This window comes from Tupaia chinensis, unplaced genomic scaffold, assembly GCF_000334495.1.
Source record: "Tupaia chinensis unplaced genomic scaffold, TupChi_1.0 Scaffold000674_2, whole genome shotgun sequence".
Classification (NCBI taxonomy): domain Eukaryota; kingdom Metazoa; phylum Chordata; class Mammalia; order Scandentia; family Tupaiidae; genus Tupaia; species Tupaia belangeri.
In genome coordinates this window covers 1,006,297-1,022,707 of record NW_006160198.1, presented here as the reverse complement: position 1 = coordinate 1,022,707, position 16,411 = coordinate 1,006,297, and the positions used below count along the sequence as shown (strand labels likewise).

The window sequence follows — 16,411 nt, the reverse complement described above, 5'->3', positions numbered from 1 at the left end:
GATGTGGTCACATCTCAGTTCCAAGCTGCCGCTTTCCCTAGGAAACATCAGTATTTTTTAAAGCACATTTACAATGCTTTCCCATCACCCTTGCTGTGTTTTTGTAGCACCTATAGCCATAACTGGCACCTGGGGGCCTAGCATTGCTGGCAGTTTCCCTTACATTTCTTTGGAGTCTATTCAACTGCTGTGGTTTTACTTAGAAGTCAGTGCTTTGCATATATGATTTCCTGAGACTGTTTGAATAGTCTTTCTCAGAAAACTGTGCCAGTCTGGCTGTGAACAGCTCTTCTCTCAGGGGAGCTGACAGTAGCCTGGTCGGGTCGGTATACTTGGACTTAGGTTCCGAGCCGTGCCCTTCTATCTTTCCGCCTCTCTCTTTTCTTGTCCCTACCCAGTGACATCACTGCCCATGTCTTGCCATCCCTTTAAAAAAGAGTACAAGATGTGGACTAGTCTGGTTAGAAAAAAAGGAAATGCTCCCCAGGGAACCTCTGCAAAGCTCCCACTGAAAACGCTTTATACTTGTTTCAGCAGCTGATGTAGAAAAGGTTTTAAACAATGAACAAAGTCAGACTGAATAATCCAAACTTCTGTAAGGTAATAATCTGTTGTGAAGATAGAAGTTTAGTTGTGATTATAGGTATAAAATTTGGAAGCAAAGATAACCTTAATTTTCTTGATATGAGTGTAATTTTTAAGACCATCCTTTTGACAATGCAGTTTTGAGATAATGGGCACAAAAAAAAAATGGCTTTTAATAAGCTTTAATGCCATGCTGCTTTGAGCTGCTAAGGTAGAGAGAAGCACTGTTTTATGAAGTGGCTCATATGGGTAAAAATATGTTGGTGTGCTGTGCTGCTAGCAATTCCATGGTCTTCATCGGTGTACCACTGGGGAGAGAAAGAAGAAGGTCACAATTAGGAAGTCAGCTGTCTTTTTCTTTTCTTTTAAATAAATTCAAGTGCCCTCTCATGAGTACATGTGGTATAACACAGATGTTTTAATTCCCCAAACTATTTATAAACTGAAATGTGATCCAAGGAGGGATCTAATTTCCCCCCTAGAGCTTTTGCCAGGATATATTCTGTCTTACAGAAGTCCCTGATCCCCTTTTGCAGGTGTTGAAATAACTCACTGTAAATTTGGCTTTACTGCATACTGCTTTAAAGGATATGTAAATTCTAATGAAAGCACCCAAGTCCATTTTCAAATTTGACACTTAGAACTGCACCATACATAGGAAGGAATATTTATTTATCCCATTCAGCCCACTTGTTTTAATTAAGTGTTATCAAATGTCAATTTTCTCTGTACTCTAGTAAGATAAACTGTGGTGAAATAAGTGAATTTTTAAAAAGCAACTCTTCCTGATATATATATCAAAGAAGAAACTGGAAAAGTCAACCTCAGTATTACATATATATGTTTAACATAAATTAAGTTAAAAGTCAAATGTATTATTTGTAAACCTTTAGCTTTTATATTGGCATTAAAAAAATCTGTGTGTCTGACATTTATGTAAAAGTAACTTATGACCTGAGTCATAAATTTTGTCAACTCATATATTGGGTCATCCTAAAAGTCATGATGAATTTTTGCATAGAAAAACAGAAAAAATACATCATGACTTTTCTGATGCTCCAATATTATTAAATCATTGGTAAGTCTTTCCTAGGCAAACATATATTATGGTGACATAGGTTCACTGTAATCAACTCCTACAAGTATCATGGGCCTTTTCTTTGAATAGTGAAAAAATAAACGTCAACCTCTTGTAAGAATCTGATCCAAAAGTTATGCCAGTTTTTCTCAGTATCATTAAACTGGCCCACTCCTATGCAGGGGGCACCATTTTAACTGAGCACAGAGTAAATGATATATTTTAGAGCAAAGTGAGAAAAAGCAGATTTTTCTAACTAAAACAGACAAGAAAGCTGCATTTTACACAAAAATACTTAGTGCTTCCTAGTTACAAATATACATACATATGTTTGTGTGTATGTATGTATTTTCTTCTTAACCTGAACATCTCAGATGCAGAAAAGGAATTTAACTTAATACCCCAATACATCCTCCGTGTAGGCAGCAACAACTCTAGCCATTTCAGACTTTATAAGACAAGCCTAATTGTTTATTGCCTGTGGTTGTTCAACAAAAGATGACATGGCAATTGCAAAAACAAAAGCACTTCTGATTATTAATACCCCACTGTTACAATGGCTAGTAATACCTACTAGATAGAAATGGATTTTCATATTGGTGCTGAACTATTATCATGCTGGTTTCACTTTAGAATTACTCTGCCACACATTTTACTGAATACATGATTAAGTTTGAATCAAAATAGGGAGGACTGAATAATCATATGAATAGGAGAGTAGTGTTCTGCACTACCAGGATATGCAGTATTGCAGTATTGTGCTTCTCAACCCCAAGCTCTCTAATATTTTTGAACAGTTCTCCGAGTATGGCCCAAGAATATCACTCGCTGACTCCACATTCGAAAAATAAAAATACTCTTTATTCTGTCTCTGTCTCTCAGAACTGTCATGAGGAGAAGTAGCCGGCTAAGAGGAAAGCAGACCCCACCAGCAGCCTCCCTCCCCCTCACACCACAATTGGCTATACCATTGCCTGGAAATCCACTCCAGCATCCACCAGGGCTTTGGAGATCTGAGCTGACTGCTGAAAGTGAACGTTATCTGTGGGGAGAAAGAGGAAACAAACTAGCTAGTAGTCTTCTGGTTGTCTAAAACCAAAGGGTGGGAAAGGCACAAGAAGAAAAGGGCTGGTTTGAAGTTCTAGGACTCAGCATCCCATTTAGCCCAAGACAAGTGAGTTGTGGAAAGCAACACTGTTTTATTGAAGTAAATGTAACAGTCTTGCCCCTCATGCTTTTGTTTTGTCAGTAGTGAAATTGCAAACCTGTCTGTGATACTAAAAAGTCTAATTAACTGAAACTCACCATCTGCTGTTCCATGAATAAGGAGGTACTCAACTTGTTTAAAATTTTCAGCTCTGCTCATGACTGTTGAATTCTGGAATTGGGAAAAAGAATGTCATTATTCAAAAAAGGATCTGCCATAAACTGATTTTTCACTTCAGTTTACAAAATAAAATGTTTTCAGCTGGGGCCCCCTTTGATACAAAATATAGCAAACCGATATTCAAGCAAATGCTGTCTCCATGCATGGCAGAATGCACAGCATGCCCTGTGCCTGGGAGACAGGACTGGGAAGGGAGGATGCCACATCTTCCCTTCCCATGCAGGAAGAGGGCACCTGCCACCCAGGCTGCATGCTAAACCCCTTGAGTCCCAGCTCCCAGATTGGCTGTGTCCTATGCATTAGCACAGGGCAGAGTCTCATATTAGCAATGTATGTTGCATGGGCTTCTCCTGTAGTTCAGCCAAAAAGTGTATCACCATGGCAACCATGTGTCACATGGTGCCATACATGCTACATTTCAAAGAGCCTGTACATAGCATTTGCAACTGAACATACTCTGCAATATGTCATGTGAACTTTGGTCCACATTGCAAGGCTCTGAATGAAAAGCAAATATTACCTCTTTGGGAACAGATGTTTAAAACCTAGGCAAATGTAACATATGGGAGGGGAAAAGGGTGAAAAAGATCAAGAATGGTCTTACAAAAATCAGTGGGTTGTTGTCATCAGCCTCATTCTGTATATTGGAGAAAATGCTGTTATCGGATCAAGTCATTATCAAATCATCCAGGGAAACAGAATAAAAAATCGGGAGGTCAGTTTTTCGAGATTACTTTGTAGCTGGGGTAAAGGTTGGCTTCTAGAATGAGGGAATGCTATTGAAAGCATGGAACTGGTCACCTGATAATAACTTAGGGATATTGACGAAATTGGGATGAAGAGAAAAATCCCATGTAGATATTTGTGCCATCTTTGGGAAGGGGTGAGTTAGAGTTGGCTTTGATTGTCCTATAATGAGTTGGGAAGGAGAAAGGAAAGAAGCCTCTTTATAGGGTTAAAAACAGCTGGCCAGTCGTGTCGTACCTTGGTAAATCAAAGTCAAGTTTATGTTTGTATTTAACAGATACCTTTGTGCTAACATCAGCTTAACATTTCTGATGAAAACCCTGGTGGCCTGGCAGGAAGAGAATAGGGCTAAGGTGAGCACGTTTGTATTCCAGTCCCAGCTTCATAATCAGTGAGTTGTACAGTTGGAGACATGCTGCTCTCTAAGCCTGGATTTCTGTAAAATGGGACTGAGAATAACTCTTCTTACCTCCTCACAGAACTAAGAATCAAAAGATGTACAGAAGCTTTCTTTCTTTTTTCTTTTCACCTCAGAGGGTGATTTCTCACTTTCTCTCTCTCTATGGCAAGCACACACACCCTATGGCAGATACTTCAAACAATAAATAAATAAAAGTGAAACTTTTGTTTTTGAGAAACTTTTTCTCTGGTAAGCTGTCCCAAAGAAATCCATCCATGCATGAATCCATCTATCCTAACATTATCCTGTTCATTTATCCATCCATTACTACTACTACTACTTCTTTTTCTCTTCTTTCCCTTCTCGTCCTCCTCCTCCACCTTCTTTTTCTAAGAGAGATTTTTGCTATAGGGCATGTGCGCTTGCCAGAGAACCAGAGAGACAGAAAGCAAGAAATAACCCCCTCAGGGGGTGGCCAAGTCAATCCCTTTTCCTCCATTCTCCTCTTGGGATTTTGGGCAGGCATGCAGGCTTGTTCGGTGTAGGTTTAAGTCACTGGTTCCGGGACTCAAACCACAGTCAACCACATGGAAGTCCAGTAATGTAACCATTACACCATTTGCTAGCCCACATGCATGACTTCTTTCATTTAGTCAATGGATATTTTTGTGTCATCTACTGCACTAAGCAATATAGTCCGTGAGAAAAGATTTGTCTGTATTGCTTATTATTCTTTGCATCTAATACAATGCTAAATATTTATCAATTAAGTGAGTAAATGAAAGTAATTTTTAAATATTTGTTCACTATATTATTTGGTCCTAGTTTTGTTTAAGCAAGTGGAAGGAGATGGAGAAGGCAGAGTAAAAGATTCTCATCTTGAAATTTACTCTGAGACATATTTTGCCCATTTTCGACCCACATACCATGCCATTAGCAATAATAGTGAACATCCATTGAACATTTGCTCTGTGCCAATCACTGTTCTAAGCACATGGATAACTTATAATGGCACTCTTCTATCTAATTGTAAAAAACCCATGTGAAATAGGTCTATACCAATCATACTTTATAGATGAAGACCCTGAGATTGACAAGGTAAGTGACATGCATCAGGCTACATCATAGGACATGTCAGAGCTAGACCAAGTTTGACAACAGCACCCCTCTTACTTCCTGGATTGTGCTGTGTCTCTACTAAAATTCCAAGCTGTGTATGATGTGGTATTCCAGCAAAGACATGGGGTGCAATGAAAAGAATTGGAAATACACAATAACTGAGGGCATCCGTAAGCTCCTGAGGATCCCATGCCTTCTCAGTCTGAAATAACTGGGAGTGAGATTGATCTGCGCAGCCCTGCAAGATTTGGGAGGCATATTTTCTGTTTGCACAGGTGATGTGTGTTCTACTGTGGCAATTGAACTCTGAGCAATTCTCTACCCTTCAGAGACGAAAAGGTCAAAATAAACCTCCCTTAAAGACACCACCATGTAGCATACAAAGCTAGTGGAAGGGAAGGCTGAGGCTCGAATATTGAAGGTGAGTATTAACAACGGAATCACAGGCTAGGTGCCCCTGTTAGAGTCTTCTTTAGTGACTTTCTGCCAGTCATGCTTCCAGCTTGTGCTGACTTCCTCCCACCTTGTTTCTTCCCAAATTAAATCTAGCTCTTTGCTCACAGAAGACAGTTAACTTTAACACCAGACCTGACCTAAATATACAACTGTGTCGCCTCACCTCACCTCCAAAAGCCTCCTGGGCCTGCTTTCCTTGAACAGCAAAAGCTGCTCCTACAACCTCCCCGAGCCATGAAACTGAGAAATGTCATTGAAACACAGAGTAATAGTTAGGAGACATATAAATACACAGGACAGTTAGCAAGGAATGTGATAACTACTGGAGTTTGGACCAAAACAGTTTCTGGCTGCCTTTTTTTTTCTTAAATGGAGTGAATACAGGCTGAAAGAAGACAATTTTTATAAACAAGTAAAACCCTGAGCCTAAGATAAATGTTGTGATGTACACACTGTAGCTGTGATGAACTAGACATGGTGAGAAATGCAACATACTGAGAAAAAGACGAAAACTGTGATAAAAGTGTCATGATGCAAATTGTTTTACATTAACAATATTACACTACAAAGAAAGAAAGACAAATACTTTAATGCAGCAAGAGAAAAATAAAACAAAAGCTTCCCCTGCAACTGTAAGATAAGTGTGCCATTTCCAACGCACACTTCCCCTACTCGCTGGGAAGAGCCTCTGAGGGACCTCTCATGAGAGGCAGACCGTCAGCAGAAGACACATACCCACTTTAAGGCTCTCAGGCGCCATAGAACACTTTTCCCCAGAAAAATGCAGCTATGTCACCTCGTTTCTGAAACCACCCATCATTCCTTACTATACTGTGCTTCCTGGCTTCTCTGTTACGGCTCTTTATCATCCACTGCATGGTGCCCTTTAAGTTGTAAAGGTGACATACAAAACCAGTGAAAGAAATGCATGCATTAACTTCAGGTATGATTAACAATCAAAAACACTGAATTGTGCTGCTTTAACCCACCGAAATAGGAATAATCCCCCTTTGCCTATCCATGGAAACAGAAATAAAAAAGGAAATGGATGACTAAGTTAGAAGCTGAATAGTCTATCACCAACTACTGAAAAGGAAGCTCAGAGTGATAAATGGGAAAGGATGCAATGGTGGTGCAGTTGGCACTCTCCTGAGGCTAGAAACTTCCGGAGAGCCCTGCTGCCAGCAACAGTTTGGCAAAGAGAAGTGGGAAGGATTGGTCCAGTGGCAGTGCCGATTCCACAGCATCTCTGCGAGGAGCTTTTCCTTCAATCCCCAAGAAGAACCATCTGTAGCTGCTCGTTGGATCATGCTGGTTCCTCAGTTACCTTCCAACAAATAAATCTTTGTATTTTTGAAATAAAAGAGAGAGTTGGGAAAAGTAGGGAAGTATTATGAGAAACAGAAGGTATAACAATTTTTAAGCTGCCCTTTGTGCCACCTCGGACAGTTTGCTTCCTGAAGATAATAATGGCGTCAGCTGCTACATTTTTAAAAGCTTACTTTATGGCAGGTGCAGGTGGCTCATTGAATCATTTCAATAACCCTGTGTGGTAGGTCTGATAATCCCCTTATCCAGATGAGGAAACTGAAGTTCACGAAGGTTAAGTAGCCCCCTTAAGCTCATGCTGCTAAGAAGTGGGGAAAACAGGATTGGAGTACAGGTCTGTCTATCTCCAAAGCCCATGCCCCTTACCATCATTTTCTATTGTTGCTTAACATCGCAGCCAGACAACTCATCACCATTTCCGAGCTCTCGTAGAAAAATAATCATACACCAGGTCTAACCGGCAACAAGCCACTACTTCTGCAAGACATTACCTTGCCTCTACAGGCTTGCTCTATGAATTCTACTTGCCACAGAAGCTGCATAAATAATCTTAAACAATGCCATTAAGGCCACAACAGAGGCCACAGAAAGCGTTAAGAGAAAAGGAGTTCAACAGAGTATATCAGATGTTTTATTTGTTTACATCTTATCAAACAACTGTACCTGTAGGGTGCCAAGGAAAGAGCTCCCACCCACCCCAGACAGGGGGCTCTACCTCAGACCTCACCAAGCAACACTGGCTTCTTTAAAGATCACACAGCAGTCAACATTTTATCAGCACTCAACAAACAAGTTAAGGTTTGGCTTAAATCTGAAGGTCTCTCTCCCTTTGGCATATTCTGGGATAATAGAACAAATGTCAAATCAGTACAAGATGGCATATTTACAAAATTGCACCCTGTTTTGCATAACCTAACGATGCAGCAGTTCTTAAGGATTGAACATTTCAAATCTGCTAGCAGAAGACTGCCAAATCTATGACTGTTTCATACACTTGCCAAAAGCCTATCAAATTTTGAGCAAAATGCAAAATAAATCTCCTCTACAAGTTAAATCAGTCCCTTCTGTGTGTTCCAGGCTGCCCTCTTCTCTTGGCAACAAGGCTCAGGACTTGGGCCCCGTTTCTCTTGCCCTTGATCTCATTCTTCTGTGTGTGTGTGTGTGTGTGTGTGTGTGTGTGTGTGTGTGTGTATTCATAAATTCATTCCCTCCCCACTCTTACGCCCTGCCTTCCTGGCCACCATTTGCCTGCTGTTTCTACAGCTTGTCCTCTGTTATCCTTCGGTTCGCTGAAGTTGCTTCGCATACCCTCACAACACCCCTCTACCTGCTACTCCCACGCCCGCTGTGCTGCTCTGACTCTTGCCCTCTGTGTGACCTGCTGACGGCATCAATGCTTTCCTCTCTGTCTCTCTAACTAATGAGACTGATTAAGATAAGTCTCCTTTTCCCTTAACTGACCCTCAGTACCTGTATGTTAACATTTTTGTACCTCAGTTTTTGTGTCAGTAAAATGGAAATTTAGAGTGTTTATTTTAGAATATTGGGGGGAGAATTAAATCTGAAGATCCATGTAAAGGGCTTAGAATCGTGTCTGGCCATAGAAACACTTGATACATGACTGAAAATAAATGAGACTGGATCCTCCCTGGTTGAGAGAAGTTGGGGGAAGATAAACCCTAACTTCACCGCCACTCCCCTTCCTCTCCCTACATCCCTAAGGTATAAAATTATTGGGTGCCACAAGCACATTTAGTAACTCATTAGCAACACTGAAATGTTCAAGTTCATGTTTTATTGCCTACTCTTTTTCATCTCTCTTCCAAAACTTTGGGGCTTTTTTCTCACTTATTAGAAATAAACTTCTGAACAATTAAAACATCAGACACCTTGAATGGGAAAATAAAAGTCTACCATATGTTAATATTTTACTTATTTGACTAAAAGACCCATAACTGATTATGTGAGAGACATTCATCAACATAAGGAACCCCCTCCACAAGGAATGGCTACAGTTGCTGTTTGCTGATTGTTCTCATCTTTGAGGGTCATCCTTTTAGATATTGGATTCCTTTGCTCAAATCTGTCAGCATTTCTGTCTGCTGTAGATGGAGACTCACTGCAGAAATGATCGTTCCGTCTAGCTAGATTACCCATTAACTAAGACTTGTTACCACTGCACATTGGCTGCCCTTTGAGAGCTCTGGGACCAGCTCCTTGGGTTTTCAGTAAGAGGAATGTCTTTCCTCCTTGAGTTCCTGATATACTTTCAAAGTTCTCCCTCTTTGCCCCTTGGCAGCAGGTGGGTGATTATTTCCAAAAAGTTTTATGGAGTCATAGCTTGTGTCAATGCACTGCGTCTATTCCCAGTCTCTGAATCTCCCCTAATCTACACGGTAGCTTTGAAAGCATAGGATGCATCTTCTGGTTGGATGCATCCTCCTGGCACATGCCTTAGGGAACAGAGCGCAGACTCGCTTCCAGCAGGGCACATACTGAACATGCACATGTGGCATCCACTCCTGTACTCAAATGGTCCCTCTAATTCCATTCCCTCAATGGCAGGTAGGACCTTTACTTCACAAGATGTGCTTCTCTTGGTGAGGTGGGTTTCTCTAAATTCTTCCAAATCCAGGTCATCAATGACCTAATAATAAATCTACTTCTCATTTGAGTTTTATTAAAAATGCGTATTCTCTTCCAAAGGCTATAATTCTTACTACTATATTAGTTTGATGGTTCTATAGCTGAAAACACGGGCAAAGATTAAGGCCTTACTTATTTCACACTTTGGGCATTTCTCATCCTCAATGTACTGAAAGCATCGCTGGCCCAGACTAAATGTGAATTGTTTTCAAAATATTTCCTTCTGACCCACTGAAATACACAGGGTGGTGAAAGCCTCTAAGGAATTGTCTTCTTTGTCTTTTCAAAGAGGGTGGGAGGGAGGGAGAGAGGGAAGGGTGGGGGGAGAGAATGGATAACAGAAAACAACCTGGGAAAGAAAAGTAAAAGATGGGGTCCAGAGGGGCAGCTGGGGCCTTGGAGGAAAATAGAATCTTTGAATGTATTCTTGCCAGAGACAAAAGCACAGGCTCATTTAAAAAACAAAGGAGGGCAGCTTTATTCTAAAGCCTGCTGTGCACCAAAAATAGGCACTTAGATTCAGTTCTCCACATAGATTCAGTTCTCCACATTGGGAGGAGTAACTTCCCACTGTGGAGACAATTCAGTTAATGTATTTGCCTCATTTTCCCCTGCCCACCTTAACTATCACCCTCCCAGATAATTCCTCTGTGTAACACATTGGGAACCTTTAGCTCCCTGGTACTGGCAGTTTTAATGTGTCCATTGCCAGCTATGAATTTTGTGCCAAGAAAACCCGACTCCTGGCGTGGAAGGATTAAACAGTCCTCGGGTGCCATCTGTGCAGTAAAGTGAAAGAGTGACTTTGTGCACCCAGTGTGCGTGTGTTGCCATTGGCAGTGGGAAGTGACTTCTATTTACATGACTACCTCATGCAGCAAACACCTAAGGGGAGAGATGACAATGGCCACCACAGTGAGGGGGTAGCGTTGGGGAAGAGGGGGTTCTGTGTGGGAGTGAAAAGCCTATATGAAAGACTGGAAAAGGATGCAGGTTGAAATGGCAGACTGCACGTAATTCCCCTATATAGTTATGGAAGGAGGGCTGGTGGAAGAGTAAATATCCTGTTGTCGGGTGTTCCTTGACGAAGGAGGGGAGGTGCCATGGACTTCCTTAGATATCAGGGCATGGACTTAACCCAATGTGTCTAGATATAAAGACTTCAGAATGGAGTTTTTTAAATGAACTTTTGGACTCATTCATCATGTTCCAGAGCGAGGATTTAGGATCCTCGGCGGTATAAATCTGGTGTATCAGGAGCTTCCAGGAGAATATCTAATAAAGCCCTTTAGCAATCAAATGTAAGTGTTCTAGTTGGGTCATTAACAAGAAAATTCGAGTTGTATAATAATGTTTCCCTTCAAAAAGTTTTTAAATAGATAAATCACAAAATGTTTTAAGGTGTATACTTTATACAGGGAAATCAAATCCAAAGACTGCAGTTGTGGAGGGAAGCATGGAATAGCTAACAATACTTTAGAGGGAAAAATCCAGTATAAAATGAATATAGTTCAAGATAGAATTAAATGAAGATTAAGAGATATATTATACAAAGGGGGCCGGCAGTGGTGTGGTGGTTACGGTGGCTACATCCCAACATGGCTGAGCCTGAGGATTGAGTCTCAGACCTGGTGGCTTGGAAAATACACTAGGCACGTGTTCACGCATGCCCAAAATCCTGAGAGGAGAATGGAGGAGAAGGGATTGTGGTATAGCCATCCATCCCACCCCGGTGCAGAGAATACTTCTCTCCCTCTCTCTCTGGTGAGCACATACATCCTATAATATTTTTTTAAAGAAATTTACAAGGGTGGAGCTGGACAGTGGTATAATGGTGGCACAGCTGGACCCACATAGGAAAGATTTGGTTGTCCTGAGACTCCCCTGTACACACAAGGTATGTACATGTGCCTGTGAGCCAAGGTGGCTGAGGTTGGGGGCTAAATTGCAGCATGAGGAGCCTATCGAGGGTGCCAGTCTCTCTCTCATGAAATAAATAAACTTTTCTTTTAGGCAATATATAAGAAAATACTATGGAATTCGAAAAGAGATGCTATTCCACTGGACAGTGTAAGATTCCTAACAGATGCACATAGAGAGGAAATGATACTGGGAAGAAGGGAGGGAAAGCAAAGGTATGAAATTGGAAGTCCAGAAAGGATCGAGAACAGTGAGTCTTCAAAGAGAACCTAGGCTGTTGTAAGATGGGTGCTGCATACCTGGTTGAAGAGAGAAAACTGGCTTGGTTGCGTGCACAGGAAAGATCCTTGAACGTGTGGGTGGTGGTTAATCTCCTAGCCCGTGGGGAAAGGGACTGGAGTGTGGAAAGACAAGTTGAGGTAGACAAATCTGTTACTGTTATAAAATGAGATAGGTCATGTGTCAGCAGCAATGCAGTTATGAAGAAGGAAAGGGATGTCTAACACAGCTTATGGGATGTGAAGGAGAAAGAGTAGGAAGAATTGAGTCCAAAGTATCAGATGGGACCATCGGCAGAAACAGGAACAGCCTGATTATGAAACTGATTTGCAGTGGAAGATGATTTGCGCATCTCACTTCGCAGATTGTTACTTTTCTCTCCTGACTGAAAAACAGATTAAAAACACACAGGCAGGCCTTGCTAATTAAGCTGAAAGTAACAGGTAAAAGTAAATTGCCTATATTTACTGTGCAAAACTAGAAACGTTGAGTATTATTGTGTTTTGATCAGATGACTTCAGAATTTAATAGTAATAATGATGGCATCTTACCAAAAGAGTACAAATACTGCTCACAGTGATGTATTTATACGAAGCCCAGGTATTAAGAGCTGTGGCACACATGAGGAGAAATTAGATTCCTAATTTTTTTTTTTTTTAATTCATCATCAAGGGAGACTTTTGAACATCTCTCAGAGAATTTAAAAATCAGAGATGAGTTACCTTGTCATTTCTAAGTTTCAGGGTTGTTTTCTTTTCCTGTTGGTTGGTTTGTTTCCAACTAACACAATGACTAGAACCAGAAAGTTCTGGAACAATTTAGGTGCTAGAAGGGTTTGGACTACACTAACACTTTCAGCTGAATCACTGTGACACAAAATTGAATGCTCTGGCTTTGCCCTGGCACCCACCCTAGCACATGGGGCCTTCAATGCCAATTGCATCCACTTATACTTCCAATGTTGTAGCCCATCTGTACAGCAACCTGCCCACTGGCTCCCCACTGGGCAACCAGCCTTTTGGGTGCTATGCGGTAATTTGGGTTCAGTACTTTTAAGCCGACTGTCCAACTGTACCTACTCTTACCTGCTTTACTCAAATCTTGTGTGAAAAAATTATACATATTTGGCTATGAGTAAGAAAATTATATGCGTGTACATTTATATCATAATTATGATACTATCATAAGAAATTTTAATGTATAGTTAAAGGTTTAGGGAGTCTTCTAGGCTCTAAAGGAATATGTTGAATTTGACATGTTTTCTAAACTGAAATTTTTATAATTAAAGTAATTATCTGGTGTTGCTTTGTATTTCCAAATGAATGCATATTGTGACCTATATAGCATACGATAAAGACTGTAATTATGCAGAATATAGTAGGGGAAGCTATTGGAGTATCTCTAAACCACCTGTGTTATTTCTTTTCAACAAGAATTATGTTGGAAATTTTAAAAAATATTTTTTTTCTAGAATAGATACATGTAAAAAACGTTCTTAAACGAGTTATAAATAGGTTATCAAATTGATATAGTTCCTCATTTCTTACCTTGTAATGACCAAGGTTGTCTTCTGGAGTTGGGAGACCCATGTAGCGTTCTGTGTATATGGAATCTATAGTGGAAAAGAGAAAAAAGCTTAATTCACACGATAGCAATGTTTCTTCCTTTTATTGTATTACTGCATGGTTTTGTATGTCTTAGTTAATGTACAGGTATTTAGTGTTACCCTCAGAAGTATTGCCTTCAGATTTGGCTGGTTAATATAGTCATAGTTGTAGATTCCCAGAGCCCTACTCAGACACATCTCTCTCCAAATCCTAACCTATTCCCACTCAACCCTTATGATGAGGACAGAGGAGATCAAACTACATAATCTAAAACCCAATCAACTGCAGAAAAGTTAAATGAAAAGCACTAAGAGGTAAGGACTCTCTATGTTATTATATGTTCTTTTCCGTTGAGGTTTCTCATTAGCTCACTTAATGCCCCAATTGTCTTGAATTTTTAGGTTCTGAAACAATATGTGCACTAATTTATGTCAATTTATTTCCTTTTGAAAATCCCTAATAATGTTCAAATACAAGGTGTTTACTTAAATCATATTATTTGGAGGGAGGACGTGCAGGTTAAGAGTTACTAAAATGAGAAGAAAGAATTTAGTTATCATTTTCTTGTGTAGTCTCATATTGATTCAGCCACTCCATCATAATGCAAGTTATACATTTGTTTTCTCTCATTTTGTGAAGAGGTCTCAATTTTTGTGTCATAACAGTTGAACATGGTGAAACAGATTACATTAATACCCACCTCCTGAAACGACATAGCTCTTTTATCTATAGACACAGTGAAAAACAGGTGGCATAAATGCTTTGGTTATTTTGAATAACTAAACATATTTTTGCCTGATTAAAAATTAAATCACTCTTTAAATTTGTCCAAAAATACTAATGAGAATATTTATTGTGGCCAAATTCCAATATAACTAGAAATCTGATATGACTTTTCGAGAAGCTCTCCTCTTAAGTGACCAGATTATAGTAAATGAAGTATAAGAACACCCTATCGCCATTTTGCTATATAGATTAATGGTTTGGAGGTCACTATAATTGCTTAGGTATTTCAGTACTGATTCCATTCATTCTTTAAATGGGTATGTCATCTACATTAAACATTCTAACCCCTTTTTAATGACTAGCCTTGTAGAGTAAAAACTACGTGGATGAGTTGTGGTTGTCCCACCTGTGTTCTTGATGCCATTTCCATGAAAATCAAAATAATTTCCTCCAAATGAGTAACAATAATATTGATCATTTTGATTAAAATTAATACAGGCTCTATTTAATATTATATATCTAGAAGGCATTAATATAAAAGCATAAAATATATATTATTATATTTGGCAGAGGAAGCATGTGCCTGCCAAAGAGAGAAAGAGAGGGAGAAAAGAACAGGGAAAAAGCACCCCCAATGGGGCATGTCACAACTGCAGTCCCTTCTCCTCCACTGCTCCATACCACTGGGATTTTGAGCATGCACATGCATGCACCCAGAGTGTAAAAGCATAATATTTAAAAAGATACATTAATATATAAAATCTTGGTAAAATGCTCATTTTTTTGAACTCTTAACACTTCAATGTTAATAATTTAGGTTGCAGATGTGGTGGGGGAATAATGGCTCTTATAAGTAAAATAAATTCTCCCTCAAAGAGCTGAAGACTTCAATTCTGCTTGTCTCAGAACACAATAACACTTTCTTATTTATACTAATTAGGATTACATGTAGAAAAATGACCTGAGATGAAATAGCTAACACAAGGGGTCGGCAGGTAGTGTGGTGTTAAGGTGCTGGACCTTCACATGCTGACCATGGTTCAAGTCCCAGATCCTGTGGAAACTTTTAGAAATGTGTTTGAAATACAATTTACATATTCTCTCTATCCAATCTTCAAGTAAAATTGTTCAAATTTATACATTTATAAGAACTCTAGAAAATTTCAATGTATTAGGTTGGTTTATACACTTTTTAAAAAAAATTTGCTGAAGATGAGCACACTCACAGGGAGAAGAGAGAGAGAGAGAAAGTGAGAATACACCCCTCAGAGGGGATGGTCACACCACAGTCACCCTTTCTCCATTCTTCTCAATGAATTTGGGACACACACATACGTGCACAGTGTGTTTTCCAAACTGGTATGTCTGGGACTCGAACCATACAGTCAGCCATACTGGATCCAGCCACTTTAACTGCCATGCCACTGGCTGGCCTGGTTCATACACATTTAGTGATGTTCTCTGGCTATTGGATTTTTAAATTTTACAGATTGCTTTATTATTTCATTGACCACCAGAGGTCTCCAAAAACAAGTTATCCAACAAAACAATATCCAACAGAAAAGTATTACTAGTATTTGAAAGCAAAGCCATTGTGCACAGATCAAGTACTAACCACGCCCTTCAATTTTTTCTTAACAGAAAGATAGCAATATTTTCTTCTCTAGCTTCTCTTATCTAGAATATACTTTAAAAGAGGGTTTTTCACAGGACTAGTTCTACTATATATCAGGACATAAAATATGTAATGAGCACATTCATTATCAATGATTCTGTTCTTACACTGCATTAAAAGACTTGAGATGGAGTTGGGAGAGATGTAGAGAAGTAATTCACCTCTTTACTACCTCAGACTTCTCCCCCTACCTGGTTTTCTGTGCTCACTCCTCCTTCTGGGGAACTGTAATCTAACAGACAGATGATGCCTCACAGAATAATATTTTTCAATGATAAAGAGAATATTCTGTAACTGCTTTTTATCTACTCGGAGGTAGGAGAGGGAAGAAACATCTTCTCTCACCCTATGGAATTCTCTTCTCCCTAATCTTCTTTTCACCAAAAACCCTTCTTATATTTGATTTTTACCTGAAAGGAAATACTCTTATTCTGCTAATATATGAAGCTCAAAAATG

General features: G+C 39.6%; 1 protein-coding gene across 2 annotated transcripts in view; it reads right to left on the bottom strand.

The window, feature by feature from the left end:
* Positions 1–292: 292 nt before the first annotated feature.
* The window catches only part of DPP4 (dipeptidyl peptidase 4), a 93,889-nt gene continuing 77,770 nt past the window's right edge, over positions 293–16,411 (bottom strand). For both annotated transcript variants that reach the window (XM_006160270.2, XM_006160271.2), the window contains exons 23-26: positions 13,494–13,558; positions 2,969–3,041; positions 2,632–2,705; positions 293–893 (exon numbers count right to left, since the gene is read on the bottom strand). In XM_006160270.2, coding sequence (XP_006160332.1) covers positions 792–893; positions 2,632–2,705; positions 2,969–3,041; positions 13,494–13,558 — 314 coding nt within the window. In that variant the 3' untranslated portion in view covers positions 293–791. The remainder of the gene's footprint in view (positions 894–2,631; positions 2,706–2,968; positions 3,042–13,493; positions 13,559–16,411) is intronic.